Below are 23,254 nucleotides of genomic sequence, written 5' to 3' on the forward strand. Positions count from 1 at the left end.
CCTTGCACAGAATGGATATTTATGTATTTTGCAAAGAAAAAACAACTATACCACCAGTTGTTAGAGAAAATACCAAAATTATTATTGGTACCCCGGTTCAGTTGCCTCGGACGGTCAGGCAATCTGGATGCGAGTCAGATCAATTAAATGGTGTTTAATAAATAAATAAATAATTTTTTATTTATACCCCGCCCTTCCGGGTTCAGAAAACCGGGCTCAGGGCAGCTAACAACAAATTTAAAACACTTAATTGATGCAACAAAAAACAACATAAAATACAGTATAAAATGTAAATAACAATAAAATTCAAAGTTCAGAAATCAATTTAGGCGAAATCCATCTAATAAGCATTAGATAATCCCCAGGGCTAGCTGGCTGAATTGGTCCTACTTGGGCCAGCGAGGAGACCAGGGGAGAATTAGGGAAGGGAAATAAAAGATCAGGCTGAATTCAGATTAAAGGCCAGGCGGAATAGCTCTGTCTTACAGGTTCTGCGGAAGGAGGTTAAATCCTGCAGGGCCCTGGTCTCCTGGGACAGAGCGTTCCACCAGGTGGGATCCATCCTTAGGGCCTGGGACCTTCGAGCTATTATTATTCATGGACCTTAGGGTCCTCCGCGGGGCAGACCAGGAGAGGCGGTACCGTAAGTATGAGGGTCCCAAGCTACAAAAGGCTTGAAAGGTCAAAACCAGTTTATTAGCATTGCAATGCCAGCAACACGACATAGCTAATGGCCTCCGACGCTTACAAAGCATTTCTCTGCTTCTACTGTCTTGGCCGACTTGCTCGGTGCACGACGAGCTTTCTCACAATCCTTCTCACCGTACTTTGGCCATTCGGGTTTTTTCCATAACAAACAGAACACTGAGAAAGTATAGCACAGCATAAAATCAATAAAATTCATAAAACCTCTCCAAAATACATCACAAATCACTAGATCAGCACAAGATGAAGAGAGCTAGATCACCCTTCAGGGAAAGGCTGGCTGGGGCCAGGTAGAGAGCTTGGTTTTAAAGGAGAGCCCAGAGAGACAGAGGTCACAAGGGATACTGGTGAAATGGGGGGGGGGGGACACATGGAAAGCTGACTTGGGCCCACCTACACTTCATCAATAGAAATGGAGGCAGTGAGAGATTTTACTTTCTTGGGCTCCATGATCACTGCAGATGGTGACAGCAGCTACGAAATTAAAAGACGCCTGCTTCTTGGGAGAAAAGCAATGACAAACCTAGACAGCATCTTAAAAAGCAGAGACATCACCTTGCCAACAAAGGTCCGTATAGTTCAAGCTCTGGTTTTCCCAGTAGTGATGTATGGAAGTGAGAGCTGGACCATCAAGAAGGCTGATCGCCAAAGAATGGATGCTTTTGAATTCTGGTGCTGGAGGAGACTCTGGAGAGTCCCATGGACTGCAAGAAGATCCAACCTCTCCATTCTGAAGGAAATCAGCCCTGAGTGCTCACTGGAAGGACAGATCCTGAAGCTGAGGCTCCATAACTTTGGCCACCTCATGAGAAGAGAAGACTCCCTGGAAAAGACCCTGATGCTGGGAAAGATGGAGGGCACAAGGAGAAGGGAACGACAGAGGACGAGATGGTGGGACAGTGTTCTCGAAGCTACCAGCATGAGTCTGACCAAACTGCGGGAGGCAGTGGAAGACAGGAGTGCCTGGCGTGCTCTGGTCCAGGGGGTCACGAAGAGGCGGATACGACTAAACGACTAGACAACAACAACAACACACTTCATCAATATTGCCTTCACTGGCTGGCAGGGGCCTCTCCCAGGCCGCCTGCAGGCGCTTTCGCATTGAGCTGTGACTCTTCTGTAAACCAGAGGGAAATGGTGATCCCTTGAGACACAAAGGACAGGGAAGGGGCAGGATGGAGTCCAACAAGCTAGAAATCCCCAAAGGGGTGGAATCAAGGTGGGTGGTGAAACTGGGCAGGTGCCACCTTCCTCTATACTTAGGGGGCACAGGGCTCTCCATGGCTGCTGACTGAGGACTGTGTTCCACCTCAACTGTCAAGGCAGCCATGATTCTGAATACCAGTTGCTGGTAGCCACAACTTTGTAGCAGGAGAGCATCTAGGGAGGCGTTTGGTGTTAAAGGAGGATAAGGAGATTGCGAAGGAGCGGAATGAGTTAAAAGAATCAAAGAATTGAAGAGATATAATAATAATAATAATAATTTTTTATTTATACCCCGCCCTTCCCGGTTCAAAAACCCGGCTCAGGGCAGCTAACAACAAATTTAAAACAATTATAAAAACAGCATAAAATACAGTACAAAAACATGAATGACAATAAAATTCAAAATTCAAAAATCAGTTAAATAATCCCAGGGCTAGCTGGCTGAATTGGTCCTACTTGGGCCAGAGAGGAGGCCAGGGGAGAATTAGCTGTGGGGTCTCAGAGCGGGGAATCTTCATAAAAGGGGAGGGGGAGGGAAGGGAAATAAAAGATGAGGCTGAATTCAAATTGAAGGCCAGGCGGAATAGCTCTGTCTTACAGGCCTGCGGAAGGAGGTTAAATCCTGCAGGGCCCTGGTCTCCTGGGACAGAGCGTTCCACCAGGTCAGAGCCACCACTGAGAAGGCCCTGGCCCGGGTGGAGGATAGTCTGACTCCCTCAGAAAAACAATGTTTTTCTAGGTAATTTTTATAACACTCCCATTCCATAGTGAACTTTTGGCTCATTCTATTCCTAACTGAAGACAGAAGTGCCTGGTGTGCTCTGGTCCAGGGGGTCACGAAGAGGCGGACACAACTCAATGACTCAACAACAACAATTCCTAATTGTTCCTGTCATTTTAGCCTGCTCAATGTATTCAAATAACTTTACTTGCCATTCCTCCTTTGTCGGGGTCTTTTCCCCCTTCCATTTTCTGGCAATGAGCATTCTTGCCAGATGGGCGGGGTATAAATAAGAAATAATAATAAGAAGAAGTAAGGTTCTTGTTGTGGTTGTGCTCTTGGTTGACCACAAACTTGACATGAGCCAACAGTGTGACGCGGCAGCTAAAAAAGCCAATGCAATTCCGGGCTGCATCAATAGGAGTATAGCATCTAGATCAAGGGAAGTAATAGTGCCACTGTATTCTGCTCTGGTCAGACCTCACCTGGAGTACTGTGTCCAGTTCTGGGCACCACAGTTCAAGAAGGACACTGACAAACTGGAACGTGTCCAGAGGAGGGCAACCAAAATGGTCAAAGGCCTGGAAACAATGCCTTATGAGGAACGGCTAAGGGAGCTGGGCATGTTTAGCCTGGAGAAGAGGAGGTTAAGGGGTGATATGATAGCCATGTTCAAATATATAAAAGGATGTCATATAGAGGAGGGAGAAAGCTTGTTTTCTGCTGCTCCAGAGAAGCGGACACGGAGCAATGGATCCAAACTACAAGAAAGAAGATTCCACCTAAACATTAGGAAGAACTTCTTGCCAGTAAGAGCTGATTGACAGTGGAATTTGCTGCCAAGGAGTGTGGTGGAGTCTCCTACTTTGGAGGTCTTTAAGCAGAGGCTTGACAACCATATGTCAGGAGTGCTCTGATGGTGTTTCCTGCTTGGCAGGGGGGTTGGACTCGATGGCCCTTGTGGTCTCTTCCAACTCTAGGATTCTATGATTCTAAGTTTTATTAATTTATTAATCTATTATTATTATTATTATTATTATTATTATTATTATTATTATTATTATTATTATTATTATTGCCACTGTGGCAATAATAATATCGCTCAGAAATCATCATCATCATCATCATCATCATCATCATCATCATCATATCGCTCAGAGCATCTCCTGCTCCTCGGACCCTCCCTTGTCCGCTCGCAGCATCTCCGCCTTGGCCTCCCTCGCAGGGTTGTTGCGAAGAGAAGCAGGGCGCCCCCTGGCGGGAAGAAAAGCCGCGACATGCAGGCCAGGAAACGCAGAGAGACGCGGGCGGAGCGCCCCTAGCGGCGAAGGACGGAACTCACGGCCTCTCCTTCCTTCCCTCCCTCCCTCTCCGGCGGCGTCACGTGATCCCAGGAGGCGGGCCCGGCCGGGGACGTGGCAGAGCGTGCGGGCTTGAGGCGGGCGCCTGCGCGGCCAATCGGCGCCGGGGGAGCCGCGCCAGGTCCCGCCTCCGCCCGCCCTGGCGCATGCGCGCCGGCCTCCCGCGGGCCTCTCCGGCTGAGGCGGCGGCGACGGTTGGGCGCGATGGCGGCGGCGGTGCTGGGCCGCTGGGAGGTGGTGGGGAAGGCCGGCCGGAGGGGGGGCGCCGCCGGGGGAGGCAGAGGAGGAGGAGGAGGAGGAGGCCCCTCGGGGCGGAAGGCGCTGGGCGGTGAGTGCGGCGTCGAGCCTCCCGGGCCCGCGGCAGGTTACCCTCACCCAGGGCGGGGCTGGGCTGAAGGAGCGTCTCCCCCTCCCGGGACAGCGGGGTCCGGCGCCCAGGGCCTTCGGGCGGGTCCCTCAGTGCGAGGATACAGGGAGCCAGGCACAGGGCCTTCTCGGTGGTGGCGCCTCCTCCCAGCAGATGTCAAGATATCTGACTTTTAGAAGGCATCTGAAGGCAGCCCTGTTGAGGGAAGCTTTTAATGTTTGATGGACTACTGTATTTTAATATTCTGTTGGAAGCCGCCCAGAGTGGCTGGGGAAGCCCAGCCAGATGGGCGGGGTATAAATAACAACTTTATTATTATTATTATTATTATTATTATTATTATTATTATTATTGGTGCTGACCTTTAAAGCCCTCAACAGCCTCAGTCCAGTATACTTGAAGGAGCGTCTCCACCCCCATTGCTCAGCCTGGACACTGAGGTCCATCTCCGAGGGCCTTCTGGCGGTTCCCTCCCTGCAAGTGACAGGGAGCCAGGCACAGGGCCTTCTCGGTGGTGGCGCCTCCTCCCAGCAGATGTCAAGATATCTGACTTTTAGCAGGCATCAGAAGGCAGCCCTCTTGAGGGAAGCTTTTAATAGCTGATAAATTATTGTATTTTAATGTTTAGTTTGAAGCCGCCCAGAGTGGCTGGAGAAACCCAGCCAGATGGGTGGGGTACAAATATTATTATTATTATTATTATTATTATTATTATTATTATTATTATTATTTTGGCCCGAGCATCAGAGTCCATCCTGCCGACTACGATGCTTTCTTTAGGGACGCAGGTGGCACTGTGGGTAAAACCTCAGCGACTAGGACTTGCCGATCGCATGGTCGGCGGTTCGAATCCCCGCGGCGGGGTGAGCTCCCATCATCCGGTCCCAGCGCCTGACAACCTAGCAGTTCGAAAGCACCCCCGGGTGCAAGCAGATAAATAGGGACCGCTTACCAGCAGGAAGGTAAACGGCGTTCCATGTGCTGCGCTGGCTCGCCAGATGCAGCTTTGTCACGCTGGCCACGTGACCCGGAAGTGTCTGCGGACAGCGCTGGCTCCCGGCCTCTAGAGTGAGATGAGCGCACAACCCTAGAGTCTGGCAAGACTGGCCCGTATGGGCAGGGGTACCTTTACCTTTTTTATCAGAGTCCAGCCCTGTGGAACGCCCTCCCAGCAGATGTCAAGGAGATAAAGAACTATCTGACTTTCTGAAGGCAGCCCTGTTGAGGGAAGCTTTTAATGTTTGATGGACTACTGTATTTTAATATTCTGTTGGAAGCCGCCCAGAGTGCCTGGGGAAACCAAGCCAGATGGGTGGGTTATAAATAACAATTTTTTTAATTTTATTTTTATTATTATTATTATTGGTGCTGCCCTTTAAAGCCCTCAACGGCCTCGGTCCAGTAGACCTGAAGGAGCGCCTCCACCCCCATCGTTCAGCCCAGACATTGAGGTCCAGCGCCAAGGGCCTTCTGGCGGTTCCCTCCCTGCAAGGAGCCAAGTTACAGGGAACCAGGCAGAGGGCCTTCTCGGTGGTGGCGCCTCCTCCCAGCAGATATCAAAGAAATAAACAACTATCTGACGTTTAGAAGAAATCTGAAGGCAGCCCTCTTTAGGGAAGCTTTTAATGTTTAACAGACCATTGTATTTTAATACTTTGTTGGAAGCCACCCAGAGAGACTGGGGAAACCCAACCAGATGGGTGAGGTATAAATAATAAATTATTATTATTATATTAATAATATACCCCAGGGCAGGGGGCGGGGGCAGCTGCGCGTTCAGCCTGTGACGGCTGTCTCTGCTCTGGGCCTGCAGCTCCCTTGGCCGCGCAGGACAGCCTCCTGGAGCTACGCCTGGACAAGGCGGTGGCGGCGTCTGGACGGCGGCGGCAGCAGAGCAAAGATGAGGTTCCGCCTCCTCTGCCAGGGCAGCCAGCGTCCAGGAAGGCCCCGGCCGCCGGCGGCAAGAGTGGCAAGAAGGCTCCACCCGGCGGGGACCCGGCGCCCAAGCAGGGCCGCTTCCGCAGCCTGGAGGACGCGCTCAAGGCGGTGAGTGGCTGGCAGGAAGGGGAATCTGTGGGCGCTGCTGTCTGCCCGGGACGGCAGCTGCAGAGAAGCCCCGGGAGGTCATGGGGGACCGGAGGGGGGCAGGACAAGCTGCGCCGGGTGGCCGAAGGGCCCCCAGCCCCCTTCCTTAACCTATTCTCTGCCCGTGGCGAGGTCTGCCTAGGGCAGGCATAGGCAAACTCGGCCCTCCAGATGTTTTGAGACTACAACTCCCATCATCCCTAGCTAGCAGGACCGCTGGTCAGGGATGATGGGAATTGTAGTCTGAAAACATCTGGAGGACCGAGTTTCCCTATGCCTGGACTAGGGCGAGGCAGGCAGAAATGCTCCCGTCCTTCTCTGCTCCATCCAGGCCAGCGGGGCTGTCCTGCTCCAGGGCTTCTTCTCCAGCAGCGCCCACCCCATCGTTTTAAATACTGTCTTGATTTGTCAGCTGCCTTGAGTTTCTTTTGATGAGGAGGCAGGACATCATTCCTAAAAAGTATCCAGAATTGCTATGCTGGCTGTTTCACCTAGCTAGAGAAAGGAACTTTAGAAGAAACCCCGAGTTGTCAATGCGTGCATAAAGGTCTCCTCCTCATCCCATGTGTCTAGGACTGCTCTTTGAACCATTTCCATGAAGGGACTGTGCCTTTCGCCAGCCTCTGCATTGATGCTGGTGTCTACCTCATGCACCGCCTTTAGCTTCAGAATAAATAGTAATAGTCTAAAAAGACAACTCGTGTATTTTTTTTATTTTGGAGGGGGAGTCCTAAACTTTGCCTTCCTTAATATATGCGCTGGAAATGTGTTGCCTCCTTCCTGTGTCTTTTCCTAGAATTTGGAAGGTGAAGTACAGAAAATGCATCTCTTGTTCATGTAGACTAGGGACCAGCTTTAAGCTGCAGAAGGAGGGAAGGAAGCAAGCAAGCAGTGCTCTAGGGACTCACTGCCTCCCTCTCCCCCCTTGCCTGGGGGAGGGGGCAAGCAGCTGACAGTCCTTCTGAAGATTTAATGGGCTCTCCACTTGGCGCATGGATGGGATGCTGGAGAAAGAGCCTTTGGCTGATAGGTCTGTCGAGTGCCAGCTCGACATCAGTAAGAAATCAGTCTCACACCAAGATAGGTTGAAGAAATATGGCTGCTCTGGCCGCCTTAGAGCTACTGCAGCACAGCCTTTATTGTGTGAAGTCAGAAAGATACAAAATACAAGCAAAGCAACTTGTTCTCTGCCAGCAGATAAGGGCCATCGCACTAGACCACGCAAGCATCAGGCTATGCTATGTTAACCAATCATTTGGGACAGCACGAGCTATTCACACGCTGTTCATGCTCCAAGGATGCTTTTAGCTATGAAATCACCCTGCAATAATAAGAACTTTGCTCATGCTCTTATGTACAAGCAATCATTTTCCCACATAGGTCATGACCTCTAAAGGAGAGGCAGGGTCCAGTCATTTGACTGACCCTTGAAGGAACCAGCAGTGGAGCATTTCTCCTGCATGCTGAAAGTTTAATCCCAGACACCTCAAGCTAAATGATCAGGTGCTCTGTGATGTCAAACATCTTTCTCTGCCCAAGACCCTGGAGAGTGACTGCCAAAGAGGGCAGGTGGACAGACAGGATAAGACAGCTTCCTCTTTCCCTTGGGGGCCAATGGAGTTGAGGTGGGACTCCTTGGCTGAGGGGAATAGGTTCACTTAGGGAGCGGTTCCAGAAACAGCCCAAATGTGCCCTGCTGAAGTGGGGAGTGGGGGGTCTTCCCTTTGCAGCAGCTCAGCTAACTCTTCCCCCCCCCCCAGCTTGATTTGTCAGAACTCCAGAAGGAGCTGGACAAAAGCTTGAGCATGTTCCCCGAGAATCCTTCTGTGTGGGTCAAAGACCTGGCTGGATATCTGAACTACAAGCTGCAAGCTCCAAAGAGCGACCCCACCCTCAGCCAGCACCCTCATGGTAAGTGTTGCCTTGGAAAGCGCCTTTCTATCAGTTGTGCGTGTGTTTGCGAGAGAGAGAGAGAGAGGCCATCTTGCTCGCTTGAACACCCAGAGCACCTGTTCTGCTGTGGGCTTGGTTTCGGGCCTTGGCAGCTGCTTGCACAACATTCAGACTTTCTAGTTCAGTGATCACAGAGGGAGAAACGTGAGTAAGCTCCTGTCAGCAAGATTTTGAATTCTGCAGTTAGAAAACCTCACGCTTGTAAATTGGGTGGGAAATTGCCAGCATTTGAATGCTGCGTGGATTTGTATGGTTTTGCTAGGAATCTTGTTCTTTAGAATTTGGAAATTTGTTCTCTGTTTTTGGAGGACTGCAGAATCAAAAGTAATACCTGACATTTTTGTGCAGCTGTGACACCAGCAACAGAGTTTTTGCAGGCAAGGAGAGGGCTGTATGGGTTGTGACCCCTGGAATTCTAAACCAGAGTCTCACTTCTTCCTATACCTGAAAACACACTGGTGGTTTCTTTCTTACTCCTTTTAAAAGAAGATAAATTCTCAGAGTTGCTGATGATGTGTCCTACATTCTGTCACACAGACTTTTTTGTGCCTCCTGGATGAGGAATGTGGGCTTGGCTGCCTGGTTTGGCCTGGGCAGGGAAAAGCCCAGGAGAGAGAGAGGGGGGGGGGCGAGGTCTCCTCCCAGCCATTCCCTCTGAGCTTGTGCTTAGAGAAGCAAGTCTCATAACCACGGCATGTTCAGTTCCTGCTCGGAATGCCTTTCTCGCCCTTTTCTGACCCAAGGGAGGGTGAAAAGCAGCTCCTCTCTTTCCTGCCAATATGCCAAGTAGCTGGAAGCCCATCAGGGGCGTTATGGGCAGAGTCTGCTGCTTTGGCTTGGGAAGGGTGTCAGGTGCCGAATGCTCCCGGCGTGGCTTCACAATGCTGCCTTTGTCTTCAGCGTTTCCCAGTGGCGTTTGGCAGCAGGGCAGAGGCCAGAAGATCCAAAGATGCTCTTCCCGACTCCACAGGGACGAAGAGGCTGGCTTTGGCAGTTGGGCAGCATCCTGGGCTGGGGCCTTGCAGACTTTGGTGGTCGCTTATTTCCTTTTCATTCCAAGGGCTCTTATACTCGTCCTCCTGATCAGAATGTATCTCTGCTCCAAAACCCAGGAGCCCTTGACAGACTCACCAATATTTGAATTGTGGTCGACTTCAGACCCCTGGCAAGGTGGCTTCAGCATTGGCTTCTGGCTTTGCGCTGGTGAAGAAGCAGCTGTGCCTGGTTTGGTTCTCGTAGGGCAGGCCAGTCACCTCTGCACAGTTCTCTCCATGTTATCCTTGTGCTGCCAAGGTAGAATTCTGAACTGGGGCTCCCCGAGAGTCTGCTGAAGCCGCAGTTTTGGACTGCTCTGCTGTTTAGGGATGTGGCTTCCCACCTGTGCTTTACTCATGGGAAAGTTGTTGCAGCAGTGAGGGCTAACGAAAGCCAGCCCTTCCTTCACACTGCCACCTTGCTTTTGGCTGCAGACTATCCCTACTGCCTTGTGAACAAAGAGCTGAGGAGCACCATCAAGTCCTTGCTGTCGAAATCGGCGGGTGTCCTGGAGCTTTTCTTTGACCACTGTATTTACACAATGTTGCAAGAGCTGGACAAGACTCCTGGTGAGTGTGAAGTGCAGCCCAGTCAACCAGCCGTTGGGTCAAAGGTTCTGCCACACGTGCTCCCTTGAGGGCAGAGAATGTTGTGGCTTTTTGGGTTGTGAACACGGCAAACCCAGAAGTATACTTCTGGGTTTCACCGCATGCGCAGAAGTGTTCTGTGCGCTTCGCACATGCGCAGAAGCGCTCTATTGCGCTCTTTGCGCAGCAGCGCCACATCCCGGAACGGATTGTGTCCGCAGCTAGAGGTACCACTGTATTTGTACTCAGGGCCCTGGTGGGTGTTGCATGTACCTCAAGGCAGTTTATGTGCTGGAAGTGGCACTAAAAGTGACCAGGGCTGCCCACTGAGGTTGTGAACAAACCTGATTTCACACCCACCTAATTCTTAATGCTGTTACCCTAAAGGGTGCAAGGAGGTGAAAAGCCTCTGGTGAAGCTGTGACTTTTGTGGTGAGGTACTGAAAGATGGGGAGCAGCAGGGCAGAGGCGTGTGGGGTGGAGACCTGAGGGGACCCCAAGGGGGAAAGAGGTGCCAGCTGTGATACCTACATTGTAGGGGGTTGGACTAGATGACTTGTGAGGTCCCAACCCTGCAGTTCTGTACTCTGGCTCCATGGGCCAGCAAGAGAATTGGGTGAGAGGCAGCAAATTAAAGTCAGAGCTACATTAGTGAACAAGCATGGTGCTGGCTGTGTTCTTATAGGGGACTTCAAGAGGGGATTGGGCCATTTCCTGGAGGAGGATTGGGGGCCACAGCAAGGACTATGGGCTCTAAAGCTTCTGCCACTCTATATTGTATTGAGTAAAGCGGGACACCGGGGGACACGCATGCCTGGGTGGGCTTCTGTTTCTCTCCTCCCACTCTGATCCCACAGCAGCCGCATAGATTTGCCAGGAGCCCAGTGTGCGATGCAATCTGCGGTGCGCAAGGGCTCTGGGCTCCAGGCTAAAACGCCCAACCTGAAGGGCCCTCACAGTCTTCCTCGCCATCCTTGTCTTCCAGGGGACTCCCTGCACGGCTACAGGATCTGCATTCAGGCCATGCTGATGGACAGGCCTAAAGTTGCCACCATGAACTTGAGCAAGGTGGGTGGCTGCCGTTGCCCCGTCCGACCTGGAGAGGCAGCCCTCTGTCCCTCCCCAAGGTACCCAGGTTTCCCAGAGTTCCCGGTATATTTTACTGAGACAGGTAGCAAAAGTGAAAGCTATCACCTGCGGAATTGGAAAGCATACTTTTGCCCTGCGTGTGCATGGAACAGGGCCCCTCCCTCCCCGACCCTCTTTTCTCTGTGCCAGGAGTCCCAGCTTCAGTCCCTCACATCCCAGAGAATCCAGGAGCTGATGTTCTGCGCTAGAGAGCTCCAGCTGCTTGCGAGGGAGCATTGTCGCTTTGGCCCTCTTTCCCACTGGGCTCTGTGCCGAGAGTTGCGCTTTAATCCTGCCGTCTTTCCCTTTTCCACTTCAGTATCTTGAGCTGCTGAGCTCCCATCAAAGCCGTCCGGCCAAATGTCTCACGATCATGTGGGCCTTGGGTCAAGCTGGGTTTACTGATCTTACAGAAGGACTTAAAGGTGAGGACGGCGGCAGCTTTTTAAAAAAATGTATATGATGATAAACACTTTGGAATATTTTTGGAGACTTAATAAAAATGATATGGGGGGAAAGGGCTGATCAGGAGCTAGAAGGAGCTTCTCCAGGCCCTTGAACGGTGATGCCCTCTTCTCACCCTGCCCCAGACCCTCTGGTGGTGTGGCTCAAGAGCATGTTGCGTGGCCTGAAGGCACATGGAGCAGCTGCCTTTCTGAAGCTCAGCAGCCCTGAGCTCCATCCTCGAACGAAGGCAAGGGCAGAAATGTAACGCTGCTGCTCTCCCAACTCTTTTCTCCACAGTGTGGCTCGGCATTATGTTCCCTGTTCTGGGAATCAAATCTCTCTCCCCGTACGCCATTGCCTACCTAGATCGGCTGCTGTTGTGAGTTGCCGTGTCCTTGTTTGTTTATTCAGCATGATTCCAAGCCCCCCCCCCCCCCCGTGCTATTTGACATCCCTCTGAAGCCTCTGGGAGCTGTCGTAGGGAGATTTGGAGCAAAGTGTCCTCAGTATGCAGATAGCACTCAGCTCTATCTCTCGGTTCCATCAGAATCAGGAGAGAGGCAGTTAAGGAGTCAGAGCAGTGCTTGGAGGTTCAGATGGGTTGGGTGTGGGCCAGTAAACTGCTGCTGGATCCCCAAAGGCAGCTGTGCTACATGCCCTGGGTTCTCATGTCCCGGCCTCTGGAAGGGGCAGCCTGGGGTGCTCCTGGGCTCAACAGCAAGAGGAGGTCAGCCAGGGATGGGGGGCACAAACAGGGCAGGTTTGGTTTTCCTGCACTATAGCCCTTCGAGGTAGGCCTGTGGAGGCCCTTGTTCCAGCACGGGGAGCGGAGGCGGAGTTTGTAATGAATGGGAGTGGCTTTCCCCAGCTGACAGGCGTTGCATTTTCCTTGGCAGGCTGCATCCCAACTTGACCAAAGGCTTTGGTATGATAGGACCCAAAGACTTCTTCCCTCTCATGGACTTTGCCTTCATGCCCAACAACTCTCTATCCCCCAGGTATGACACCGAAAGGGAGACCGGCTCACAGTGCATGTAGGGGAAGAGTTAGAGCCCCACCTCATTACTGGGGAGACTGAGGGGGGGGTTGTGCCTACTTTGGAGTGCCTCTGTTTGCACAGAAATTGTTTTTCAGTTGCTTTGAGATGTTTCCCAGGAAGCAATTCATACATGAAGTAAATAACAGGGAGATACAGAAAAGCCTTTCTGCAGGCTGCCTCACATCTGAGCAAGTTTCCTTTCCTAACCTTCTGCTCCACCTTTGGTAGTTTAGGCAGCATTTTAATAACCCCACTGTTAGCATAGAATTCAACTGGTGTTATGGTTAGAGTTCAATTTTGAGATTTTAATAGCTTTCAAATTGATGCTTCTAGTTTACACAACGGGTTACTGAACTGTTTCAAGCCAAATTTAAAATAAAATGTTGAACTCAGGCCCCCAACAGTAACTGTACAAGCTGTGCATTTCTTCCAGAGGATGCAAATGTATTCGCTGTATAGTTTAGGACAGTATTAACAGATACAACTATTTATATAAAATCCAGGCAGAACTGTGTGTGCACATGTAAAAATACAGCAGTTCGTATGCAGCAAACGTTCTTTCTCCCCAGCCTGCAGGAGCAGCTGCGCCAGTTGTATCCCCGCCTGAAAGTCCTGGCCTTTGGGGCTAAGCCTGAGACCACGCTGCACACCTACTTCCCTTCCTTCCTCTCCAGAGCCCTGCCCAGCTGCCCCCTTGAGATGCAGAAAGAGGTGAGGAGGGGGCAGAAGGGGGGGCCTTCCTCGAGCATCTAGTGGGGCTGCCACATTTAGACAACAACTGAGATAGACTGAGGAGTTTAAAACCTCTGGATGAAAAGGATAGTCGGAGGATCTATTTTGTTCCTTAATTCCCTCCAGCGCCAAACCCATGGGTGGCAGTTCTTCTGATAAACTGGGCGTCTCTCTCTCTCTGGAATAGGAGGGGATGTCTGCTGGGCCCTCCTTGGGAGGCTCAGCCCCAGGGTTTTCCTGGCTCTTCTGGCTTCCAGTTCCCTTTTACTCCCCCTTGCTTGGCTGCCAAGGATGGAAGGAGGGGTGTGGGTTGGAATCCAGGCAGACTGGAAAGGTGCAGGACCCTCCCTCAGCCCCCGAGAGACTGGAATGCAAGCAAACTAGTTTTGTTTGTCGCTAATGTGGCAACCTTGAATTTCCCATCTCTTCTGGAGGAATTAAATGTCCTATTAATGATCTAAAAACAAGGAAAACATGTTTTAGCTTGGGAACCATGGCTATTGCTGAGGTGCAAATATTTGCAAATATAATTGATTGGCATCCATGCGGTTGACTACAGCTGCTTTTAACAGGGCCACAGTATCATTGAATCAGAGCCCAGGGCAGTTCAAGGCAGGTGCTTACGACTTGGCATTGTCGGCAGGTGCATTGCTGACTTTGGCTGTGTCTTGGGCAGACAGAGGTGCCAGGGATGGAAGCTGGAGCATTTTGTGTGCTATGCAGGTGCGAGCGATGAATGGCTCCCTCCCTCTCCCTCTGCTGCAGAGATAGGTGTGCAGCAGCCAAATGACGCTTTCAGATAGACACACACACACACACACTGTGACACCCAGCCCCATTGCTTGGAATTGTAGCCTCCTTTCTCTCTGGCTGGGACCGTTAGATGGGGAGGAACCTCTTTGGGCCTCCGAATGCAGCACTGAGAGCCAGAATAGGAAGGAGAGCTCACCCCAAAGGCAGTTCCAGAAAGAGGGGAGGCTGTAGGGGAGGCACCCCTTCCTGACCCCAACTGGGATCAATAAGGGGGGCACCAGGAATGTCACAAATCTGTCGCGCTATCTTGAAGTCTTCAGTCCTGTGGCTGCTGCTGCTGTTTGGCCGTTAGACTCCTGGGACCAATTCTGCTCTCGTCCTGTGCAGCTGCTCAACTGCCTGGCCGAAGGCCTCCGCCTGGATCCCCTCAGCTTCAATGTCTGGAGGCAGCTCTACATCAAACACCTCCCACAGTCAAGGTGAGACTCGGCAGGGATGCTTCCCCACTGCGTGCCCTGCTTGACGGTTTGGAAACTTGCAGGATACCAATCCTGCTTACAGTCGTGGTGGTTGAACATCCGCTTGAACTTTTTGGAAAGGCTGTGCTTCGAGCCCTCGTGGTTGCTGAAATGACGCAAAGTCCGCCAGGGAGCGGAGGAGCCTCCCCTGTTTCGCAGGGAGAGCAGTGGGGTCTCTCTCTTTGGGAAGGTGCATGCAACAGTGAGCCAGTGTGGTGTAGTGGTTAAGAGCGATAGACTCGTAATCTGGAGAACCGGGTTCGCTTCCCCGCTCCTCCACATGCAGCTGCTGGGTGGCCTTGGGCTCATCACACTTCTCTGAAGTTTCTCAGCCCCACTCACCTCACAGAGTGTTTGTTGTGGGGGAGGAAGGGAAAGGAGAATGTGAGCCGCTTTGAAACTCCTTCGGGTAGTGATAGAGCGGGATATCAAATCCAAACTCAAAAAACAGGCCAGGCTCTTGAGCTGATGCCTTTGCTTTGTTTTCCCAGCCTGCTCCTGAATCACTTTGTGCAGACCTGGGACAGCACTTCCAAAAAGGTTTGTGGCTCCTGCTCTTTGGACTGCCTCTTGCTTGAAGCAGTAGTTTGTACGCTAGGGACAGACAACACGGATGAATTAATGGCCTGCCTGTCTGGTCCAGGCCAGTGCTAGGCAGCAGTCCATCCCAAAAGGCTGCTCCATTGCCAAGGGTCAGTCGTTCCAGCTCATCACAGCTTGTGCTTCCTGCTAGTTCTGTCTGCTTCTGAGCTTTGCTATCTCCCATGAGCTGCATGGACAGGATGAGTTTGAACTCTGAAAGGGATCCTGCTGCCCACATTCTCCATAGTTTGCATCGAGTTCAGAGCAGGGCCTGGGAGGTGTCCATCTGGCTTGAGTGGGGCTCAAGCGGGGGGGGGGGATTGGATTTAAATCAAATCAGTTTAAATCACTAGTCAGTAAGGCTTGATTTAATTTATTTTTTTTTACTGAAAGACGACTCCTTGCTGGTGTACTTTTAATATCTACAACCAGATGAAGGTTTCATTTTTGGAATAATAATTTTTTAGAGTAGTTTTTACAGTTCTATCAAAAATTACTGTTTTAGTTATACTATTAGAAATACATAGATAATTAAGAAATTATTGTGAGGTTTTATAAGTTAACTATATTTGGACAACTTTTCTGCTGTACTTTATTGGAAGGAGAAGAACAATCATTTCCAATTTAAACAATTTATTTAACTAAAACAATAACATTATAGCCTATGTATACATGTTTGTTAACTGATGTGGTTAAACAATTTTTTTTAAAAAAAAAAACTTAGACTGAGTTTTAGCACACGTGAAAAACTTAAAACAAATCCTTTGAATAGCCTTTGGACTAAAATGTAACTTAAATAGAAAACTATCTTTAAAAAGATTTTTCCTCCAAAAGCATTTTATTTTTAAAAATCTGATTTAAATAAATATGCTTTTAAAAAAATAATTGATTTTTATCCACCCTGGGCTCAAGGGTGGGGTGCACAGAGGCAAGGCCCCCGACAGGTGAGGGGAGTGGGGAGGGCAGCAGAGCACATGGCTGTCTGGCCCTTTAGCTTCCACCCCCCATTCCTGCTGCTTCTGTAGGGTTGCAACCATCCGGTGTGGTCCAAGGGTCACCTGTGGCTGTGTTTGTGGACTGTTTCTCTTCCAGATGCGGAAATCTTTACAGGAAACAGTTCATTCGTTCAAAGTCACAAACGAGGAACTGACCATGAAAGGACCAAACAGCGAACAGGATGTTGCAGCTTGCAGAGCTGCCTGCAAGGTATCGTTATTATTTGTTCACCTTCCTTCATCTGTAGATCTCAGAGCAGTTCACAACATAAAATTATAGTATAAAAACACAAAATACACAATAAAAACAGGAACAAAAACCCCAAATCTCCCCTCTCACAACACATTTCAAAGGGCGTCGGGTGTTAGTCAGCCAAAGGCCTGGTTAAAAAAGAATGTTTTGCCTGGTGTATAATGAAGGCACCAGCTGAACGTCCCTGGGGAGAGCATTCCACAAATGGGAAGCCACTGCAGAAAAGGCCCTTTCTTGTGTTGCTGCCCTCTGGACCTTCCTTGAAGAAATGACACAAAGAAGGGCCTCGCAGGATGATCTCAGGGTCCGGCTTGGTTCATATGCAGAGAGGCAGTCCTTGAGGTATTGCTATCCTGAGCCATTTAAGACTTTATACGTCAAAACCAGCCACTTTGAATTGGCAGCCCGTGCAGTTGGACCAGGATCGATGTAATATGCTCAAACTGTCTTGCCCCGGTGAGCAACCGGGCTGCCCAATTCTGCACTAGCTGAAGTTTCTGAACTGTCTTCAGAGGCAGCCCTACGTATAACACATTGCAGTAATCCAACGTAGAGGTTGCCAGGGCATAGACAACAGAAGTTAGGCTGTCCCTGTCCAGATGGGGGCACAGCTGGGCCACCGATGGAAGGCACTCTGGACCACTGAGGCTACCTGAGCCTCAAGCGACAGCAAAGGATCCAGAATAATCTCCATCCTTGGGGATGGGTGGGTGGGTGACCAGGTGGGCTAGCCATCTGCATCCAGGAGATTCTCCTACCTGTTTCCTCTCTTTGTGTTTCCCCTTCAGAACCTGCTGCTGAAGATGAAAGCCAGTGGCCTTCCTTGGGCTCGGCTGCTGCTGGTCGCCTTGGTATTCACTGCGGGGTTCCTAATGCATGACATCAGGACTCATGGCTCCTTTGAAGGTGAGGCCCTGCCCCTGGAGGAAAGGGCAAGGAAGGATTGGACCCTGATTAATAAAAGAACTTTTAGCACAGCGCTTGTAAGAACCCATCAGATGTCCTCTGAGCATTTCAAAAACACCCCCACGTGGGACAAAGTCAGATCAGAGAAAGCCTTGTAACTACAAAGAAACTATTTCCTACTTGAGCATGCATACATAGTTCAGAGTAAATAGGAATCAAGGAGGAATGTTGTTAGGAAACCCCGGAAGTCATAAACAGCAGTAAACAGGAGAGGAAGGACAGGTAGTATTTACCACCTCCTTGTGATCTCTCTTCCTGGCCCTTAAGATCTACCTAAAGATTAACAAACTACATCAAAGTTACATCAAAGCTACCTTCTGTCTTTATGGCTCAGGATGCCTAGTGAAGCAACCAGTCTGTGTTTAGAATGCTTATACGTGCCTGTCAGGCAGAGAAAATGAAGAGTAGAGAAGATGGGCAGAGATGCAGAGGCTTATGGGATTTAATCAGAAATTACTGTCAATGAATCAAGCCCAGTCAAAGCAAGGCTTTCATCGCTGACACAATGGCGTGCTCCATTCTTCACAATTCCTCATAGCAATCCCACCTGACCCCCACAGGAGGCACGTGGGAGGGGGCTGCCCCAAAGACACCCACCCCCGCTGCATCAGCAGCCCACTCAGGGGAGCATGTTGTGTTTTCCAGCTTCTGCCTCGGCTCAGGTGCTTCGCTCTTCCGGCATCCTCTCCGCATCCCAGCAAGCCTGGAGCAGAGTTTCCCACTTCTCTGGGGAAGGGTACAGGTCAGTGGCTTGCGCTGGCGCTCAGTCGGCAGGGAGGCCCCCTCCCTTCAAGGGGGACCAGCGCAGAAGAGCGCTTTCCCTCTGGGCGGCCCTTGGGAGGGAGCCTGTTGCCAGGGTCTCACCCTGCTGCCGCCCCTTGTTCCTTGCAGCTGGCTGGAAGCAAACATGCCTCTCTACTACTCTCGCGTGGCCACCGTGCTGGGACCCAACCTGGAGCTGGTGTGGGCAAAGACAAACGAAACGGCCACCTACATCTCTGGGAAGTGCTCTGCTCAGCTCACCTGGCTCAGTGACAACCTCCCCAGGTTCATCGAATGGGTAAGGGTGGGGCTCGCCGGAGGCAGGGAAGAAGGCGAGATGTGTTGGGATGTCAAAGGAGAGAGGCGGGCATCAGCGGAGAGGGTTGCTGAAAGTGGCGGTGAGATGCAGGCCCTGACAGTGGACTTCCCAAAAGAGGCATCTGACCACTGCCTCCTCTGAAGGGGGTCAGCAGCAGACGAGGCAAGGCAGAGTTCTGTGCAGAGAATGCGCCAGACAGGTGATTTCCCCACTTTCAGAGGCACAGCTGGGCTGTGATCTGTCAAGCGATGTCTTTGTTCTGGGCTGGTTTTAACCCCTCTAGGCCATCAACCATTTATCTGCTAAGCTGGAGGGTGGGAAAGTAAATTCACTGGCAGGCACCCTCTGCACCGGCCCATTCACCTGGGTCCACAGGCCCTGGTTCTGCGCATGTGGGCAGTGCCGCTGAGGAAATACAGTTGCAGTGGTATCTGCCACTCCAATGAGTAGCAAGTACGGGCAGAAGCTGTGAGGAGGTGGTGGCAGTGGCAGCTGAAGGCTCTTGACCTGAACTCCCTTTGCAGAGGAGCCAAATGTTGCTCCCAGTATTTTCAGAGTCTGTCCGCCTGCCTGCCTGCCTTTCTCTTCCCCACCCCATCCTGGGTCCTTTTCCCCTGTAAGTTCCTTAAGGGGATCTGGACCTGTGCTTATGGTTCCCCACCTGCTGGTGGCCACCCTGTTCTCTTTGGCATATGAATCAAAAGGAACTGTGGCCTGGCAGTAATTGAGGAACAGGGACCTGGGCCGTGCCCACCCTCTAGCTAGGAGTGCTCCAGTTTCTAGGGTGTGTCTGGCCAGCCCCAGGTTCTCTGCCTAGCAAGGGCAGGGCTGGCACTTGAGCCTGGCTGAGCCGCCTCGTCTTCCCTGCCAGCTCCAGACCCGGGTTCCAGATTCCGTGCTGCACGGGGCAGAATACCTCAAGGAGCTGCTGCTCTTCCTCATGCGGAACTACTTCCTGCCTGCTGTGGACTACGTTGCTGGGTCCCTGGAGGGGGCCTGGACACTCTGGGTGGCTTCCTGCAAGTGAGTATGGTCTGCACACAGAATCCTTGGTGCCACACAAAGCAGACAGCAGGGGCTGCTTGACTGCGGAAGAGAAGTAGGAATAGAAGAACACAGAATGGGGAGGGGAAACCCACTTCAGGTTCCCGGGGGGGGGGGCGGGGCATCCAAACCGATTGGAGACAAAACAAGGCATGTCCCAAAGTAATCCAGGAGGCCTAGAGCACGCATGCTCACCCTCTGCTCTCTCCTCCAGTGGCGAAGGGTCCTGGGAGTGCTTGCAGAAACACGTGACCAGCCTCAGCCATTCCTCTTGGACGTACCTGCAAGACACCACCGTGGCCATCAGAGACTGGGCTCTGGCCATCGTCTCTGGGCACTAGTCAAGGCCCAGGGCTCAGGAGCTGGGTGTGAGGTCTGGGTCACTGCTCTCCCATTGCTGCTGGCAGCAGGATGTGCCAACTCACTGTTCCGCGGGCAGACCACAAAGCGAGGGGCAGCCTCCACCTCTGACTTGCTGCTGAAGCCCAGGTCTGCCCAGCAGGCCGGAAGCCTCCCAGCTCCCCACCCACTGTGCGGTCGTTCTTTGTCTCCACTCCAGCCTTGCTGAAAAAGCCAGTTGTCTGCTGTCTGTTTGATGGACTGCACCGGGCGGGAGGCAGCAGTGCACACCCAGGAAGCAGCCCCTCTGCCCGCCGGTGGGCAAGCACTTTCTGTATCCTACGTTCAGTGCTGTTACCCCAAATAAATAGGTTGCTGGGGCAGTGACCCCCTTCCCCATCCCTCTGTGCATGGAGTGCCTGCTGCTGCTGCCCTCAGCCTTTTCTCTGCGGCTCCTCCAACTGCCCCTGGCAGCTCCAGCCAGTCTCAAGGGCTGGTGCCTGCCTGGGACCCTGCCTTGCCAGTCTCCCACCCATCGCCCTGTGGCCTGAGCAGAGGCTCTGTGGGCATTTCCCTGAGCCGTTAAGCTGCCCCCTTCTCTCAGGTGACTGTGAGTCTTCGCCTTCCCCCAAAGAGTTGCCTTTGCCTTATCGTGGACCCAGGAGGGGAGAGCTCATATTATGCAGCAGGGAGCGCTCATGACTGCAGGGCCCAGAGAGGAGGAACAGGGCGGAGGGGAGAGAGGGCTGGTCAGCTAGGCTGGTAGATCCCTCTCAAGGAAGGGCTGCCACTCCTCTTGCAAGTTCCATAAAGAAGAACTGTGCCAACTCCTGGCTTGAAGGAAAACTAGCTTAGTTGGGGTCTCTCTTTCGCCTTCTGTGATGCCCACTCCTTGGTCTCTTCCCAGGGCCTGTGTGTGGCCTTGAAGTCTGTGTTGTCACCCTGTTCCCAGCATGCCCTGAACACCTTGAGCTGCCCTCCTCTCTCCCAGCCAGGCATAAGGACGAGCCCTTATTTGGTGGGAAATAGTGGGTCAGAAGAAGCAGCTCCTGCTCACCAGGTGCTGCGTCAGTTGCCAGACCCATGTGGGGACTTTGGATCTGGCTGCTTTGCCCCAATTACATTTCTCTCCTGCAGCCAGACTTCCAGAGGTGATGGGACCCTGTCATGACAATGGTGTGCGGCTTTTGTCATGTGCAATAAAGGAAATATCTTTGGTTACATGCTGTGCTTTGATGATTTCTCTTTGCTGTGAGACCTTTTTTGCTGGGCTTGGCCCCAATTCTTTAATATTAAACATATTTATAAGTTGCTTTTTAGGGCAAAGCCTAGTATTGGGGGGGGGAGGAGAATGACTGAGCATCATGGCCAGTGGTTGAGGCAGTGGGAGATCCAGTCTAATGACTGGTGGGGGTTCTCCCCCACACTCCTGTTTCATGTCCCTGTGGAATTGGGTCTACAGAGAAGCAGGAAGAAAACCATCAGCTGCTTCCCTGAAAATAAGCTGCCTCCCTCGTCATCTATCCCATGCTGGGGGCAGCGGAGTCCAAAGGAAGCCGATGATGCAGAAGCAAGAGAAGGGAAGCGGATGTTTGATAGCTTTTTTCTCTAAATTCACTCCAAGGTGTACAGAGCCCTTTCTCTTATCTCTGCCAGCTCAGGTGGTCTTCTCATCTCTCCATCCATGGCTTCCTTCCACTCCTCCAACATCACAGCTCCATCATTTGACTGTTTCATTCCTCAAAACACCTGTGTGAAGGGCCTCTCTGTTTCACCATCTGTTGCCTCCAACTCTTTAGGATTTCATCCTCCTCCTGGCATTCCTTCACCCATATTGTCCTAAGTTTCTTTGTCCTGTTTAACTCCATTTCATCCTTCTCTGGTCCACTTTTGTTCAAATCTCTGGTCTAAACGCTTTGTTTTGCTCATCAAACAATTGCTGAAGAATGCCAACAGTCAATGGAATGTCCGATGATGTATTGGCCATACTGAATATTCCTGGTCTTAGTAACAATTCAGTCGGCACCTTAAGATCTTCACAGATTTATCTTTTATCAAACCACATTCCTTTTCTACAGAGGAAATGTGATGTAGAAAAATTATGTTCAGTTCAACAAAGGCAACACTTTTGTTGGGAAAACAGAACGAAAAAATAAAGATTCTTGGCATTCAGAACTTCCTTGATTGCTTAAAACTTTAATGGCTGAAACAATTAGAACATGCATTTTGTTGCCACACCCCAGATGTAAAATTCAACCAGCAGACACAGAAACCTCTCGGTTATAAGTTATAACCGGCTCTAAAATAGCTAGAGAAAGGCTTTTGCAGACCCAACCCGCAAGAGAGCTCTTGCAGAGCAAGCCTTTGATTCCTCCTCTTTTAAAGCACTCGCCGCCCCCGCCCCCCCAAGAGCTGACAAGCTTCTCAGTCTCCCGGTGTAGAAAGTGACCTTTCCAGAGCATCAGAGTTCGATCCCATGAGCTGCTCCTCCTCTGCAGAGCAACTGTAAAAGCCAATATTTATTTTTTTAAAAAGATATTTATTAAAGTTTTACAAATTATATCAAACAAAACAATACACAAACAAAAAAAAGAACAAGTATAATTTCAAAACCTTATTTTCTTAAAACTTACTTCACCGACCTCCTCATACCTCCCCTTTCTGCATTCCCATTTTAAATATTTAGTTCAGCAAATCCTCACCCTTAATTTTATCTAATTGTCAACCTTTCTTTTCTTTTAACTTAATCTTTACAGCTGTACTCCATTTGATTTTTAAAGCCGCCTCATTCTAACACACATTGCTTTTGCAATATTTCTTAAGATAGTTCTTAAATTTCTTCCAATCTTCTTCTGCCGTCTCTTTTCCCTGGTCTCGGATTCTGCCAGTCATTTCTGCCAATCCCATGTAGTCAATCACCTTCATCTGCCATTCTTCCAAGGTGGGTTGTAAAAGCCAATATTTATACCTCAGGTCTGATCCGTTTCCCTGCAAATCTCTCCGCTGACAACCTGCTAATGGAAGACATTCCAACGGCGTGGCACGTTCTTCCCCCGGCAGCCTGAAGCAACTTTTCCTGAGCCCGTGCATGCAACTCCTTTCCCGGCCCATCCTCCCCTCGGCTCCTCCCGGGCTGGACTGAGACGCCGCCTGCTGCCCCGGCCCTTTTATAACCTCGGCAGGCACCTTAGCCCCGCCCTCCTCGGGCAGTCACGTGCCCCAGCACGCGGGGCCGCCTCCCCCCGCCCCCGCGCGGTTTCCCTGGCGACCAAACAGCTCCCCGGAAGGCGGCCAGCCAATGGCGCGTGGCGTTGCTATGGCGAGGGCGGGCGGGCCAATGGCGCGCCGGGGTGGTGG

General features: G+C 51.2%; 1 protein-coding gene and 1 long non-coding RNA gene across 2 annotated transcripts; one reads left to right on the forward strand and one right to left on the reverse strand.

The window, feature by feature from the left end:
• The first annotated feature begins 4,154 nt into the window (after positions 1-4,154).
• Positions 4,155-21,118, forward strand: TMEM214 (transmembrane protein 214). Its single transcript, XM_083494395.1, has 17 exons — positions 4,155-4,321; positions 6,174-6,406; positions 8,206-8,356; positions 9,868-10,002; positions 11,006-11,088; positions 11,468-11,573; positions 11,893-11,974; positions 12,492-12,593; positions 13,204-13,345; positions 14,507-14,598; positions 15,129-15,177; positions 16,312-16,425; positions 17,256-17,373; positions 18,079-18,175; positions 18,325-18,493; positions 19,386-19,537; positions 19,773-21,118. The coding sequence occupies exons 1-17, from the start codon at positions 4,198-4,200 to the stop codon at positions 19,897-19,899; spliced, it is 2,076 nt and encodes a 691-aa protein (XP_083350521.1). The 5' UTR covers positions 4,155-4,197; the 3' UTR covers positions 19,900-21,118.
• Positions 21,119-21,156: 38 nt separating this feature from the next.
• Positions 21,157-23,014, reverse strand: LOC310702912. The gene is made up of 2 exons (XR_014523783.1): positions 22,866-23,014; positions 21,157-21,969 (listed from the first exon to the last, which is right to left on the reverse strand). It is a non-coding gene; the product is annotated as an uncharacterized lncRNA (long non-coding RNA).
• Between the last annotated feature and the right edge of the window lie 240 nt (positions 23,015-23,254).

The sequence above is a fragment of the Podarcis liolepis genome, assembly GCF_965112155.1.
Source record: "Podarcis liolepis genome assembly, chromosome: 3".
In the NCBI taxonomy this organism is placed as follows: domain Eukaryota; kingdom Metazoa; phylum Chordata; class Lepidosauria; order Squamata; family Lacertidae; genus Podarcis; species Podarcis liolepis.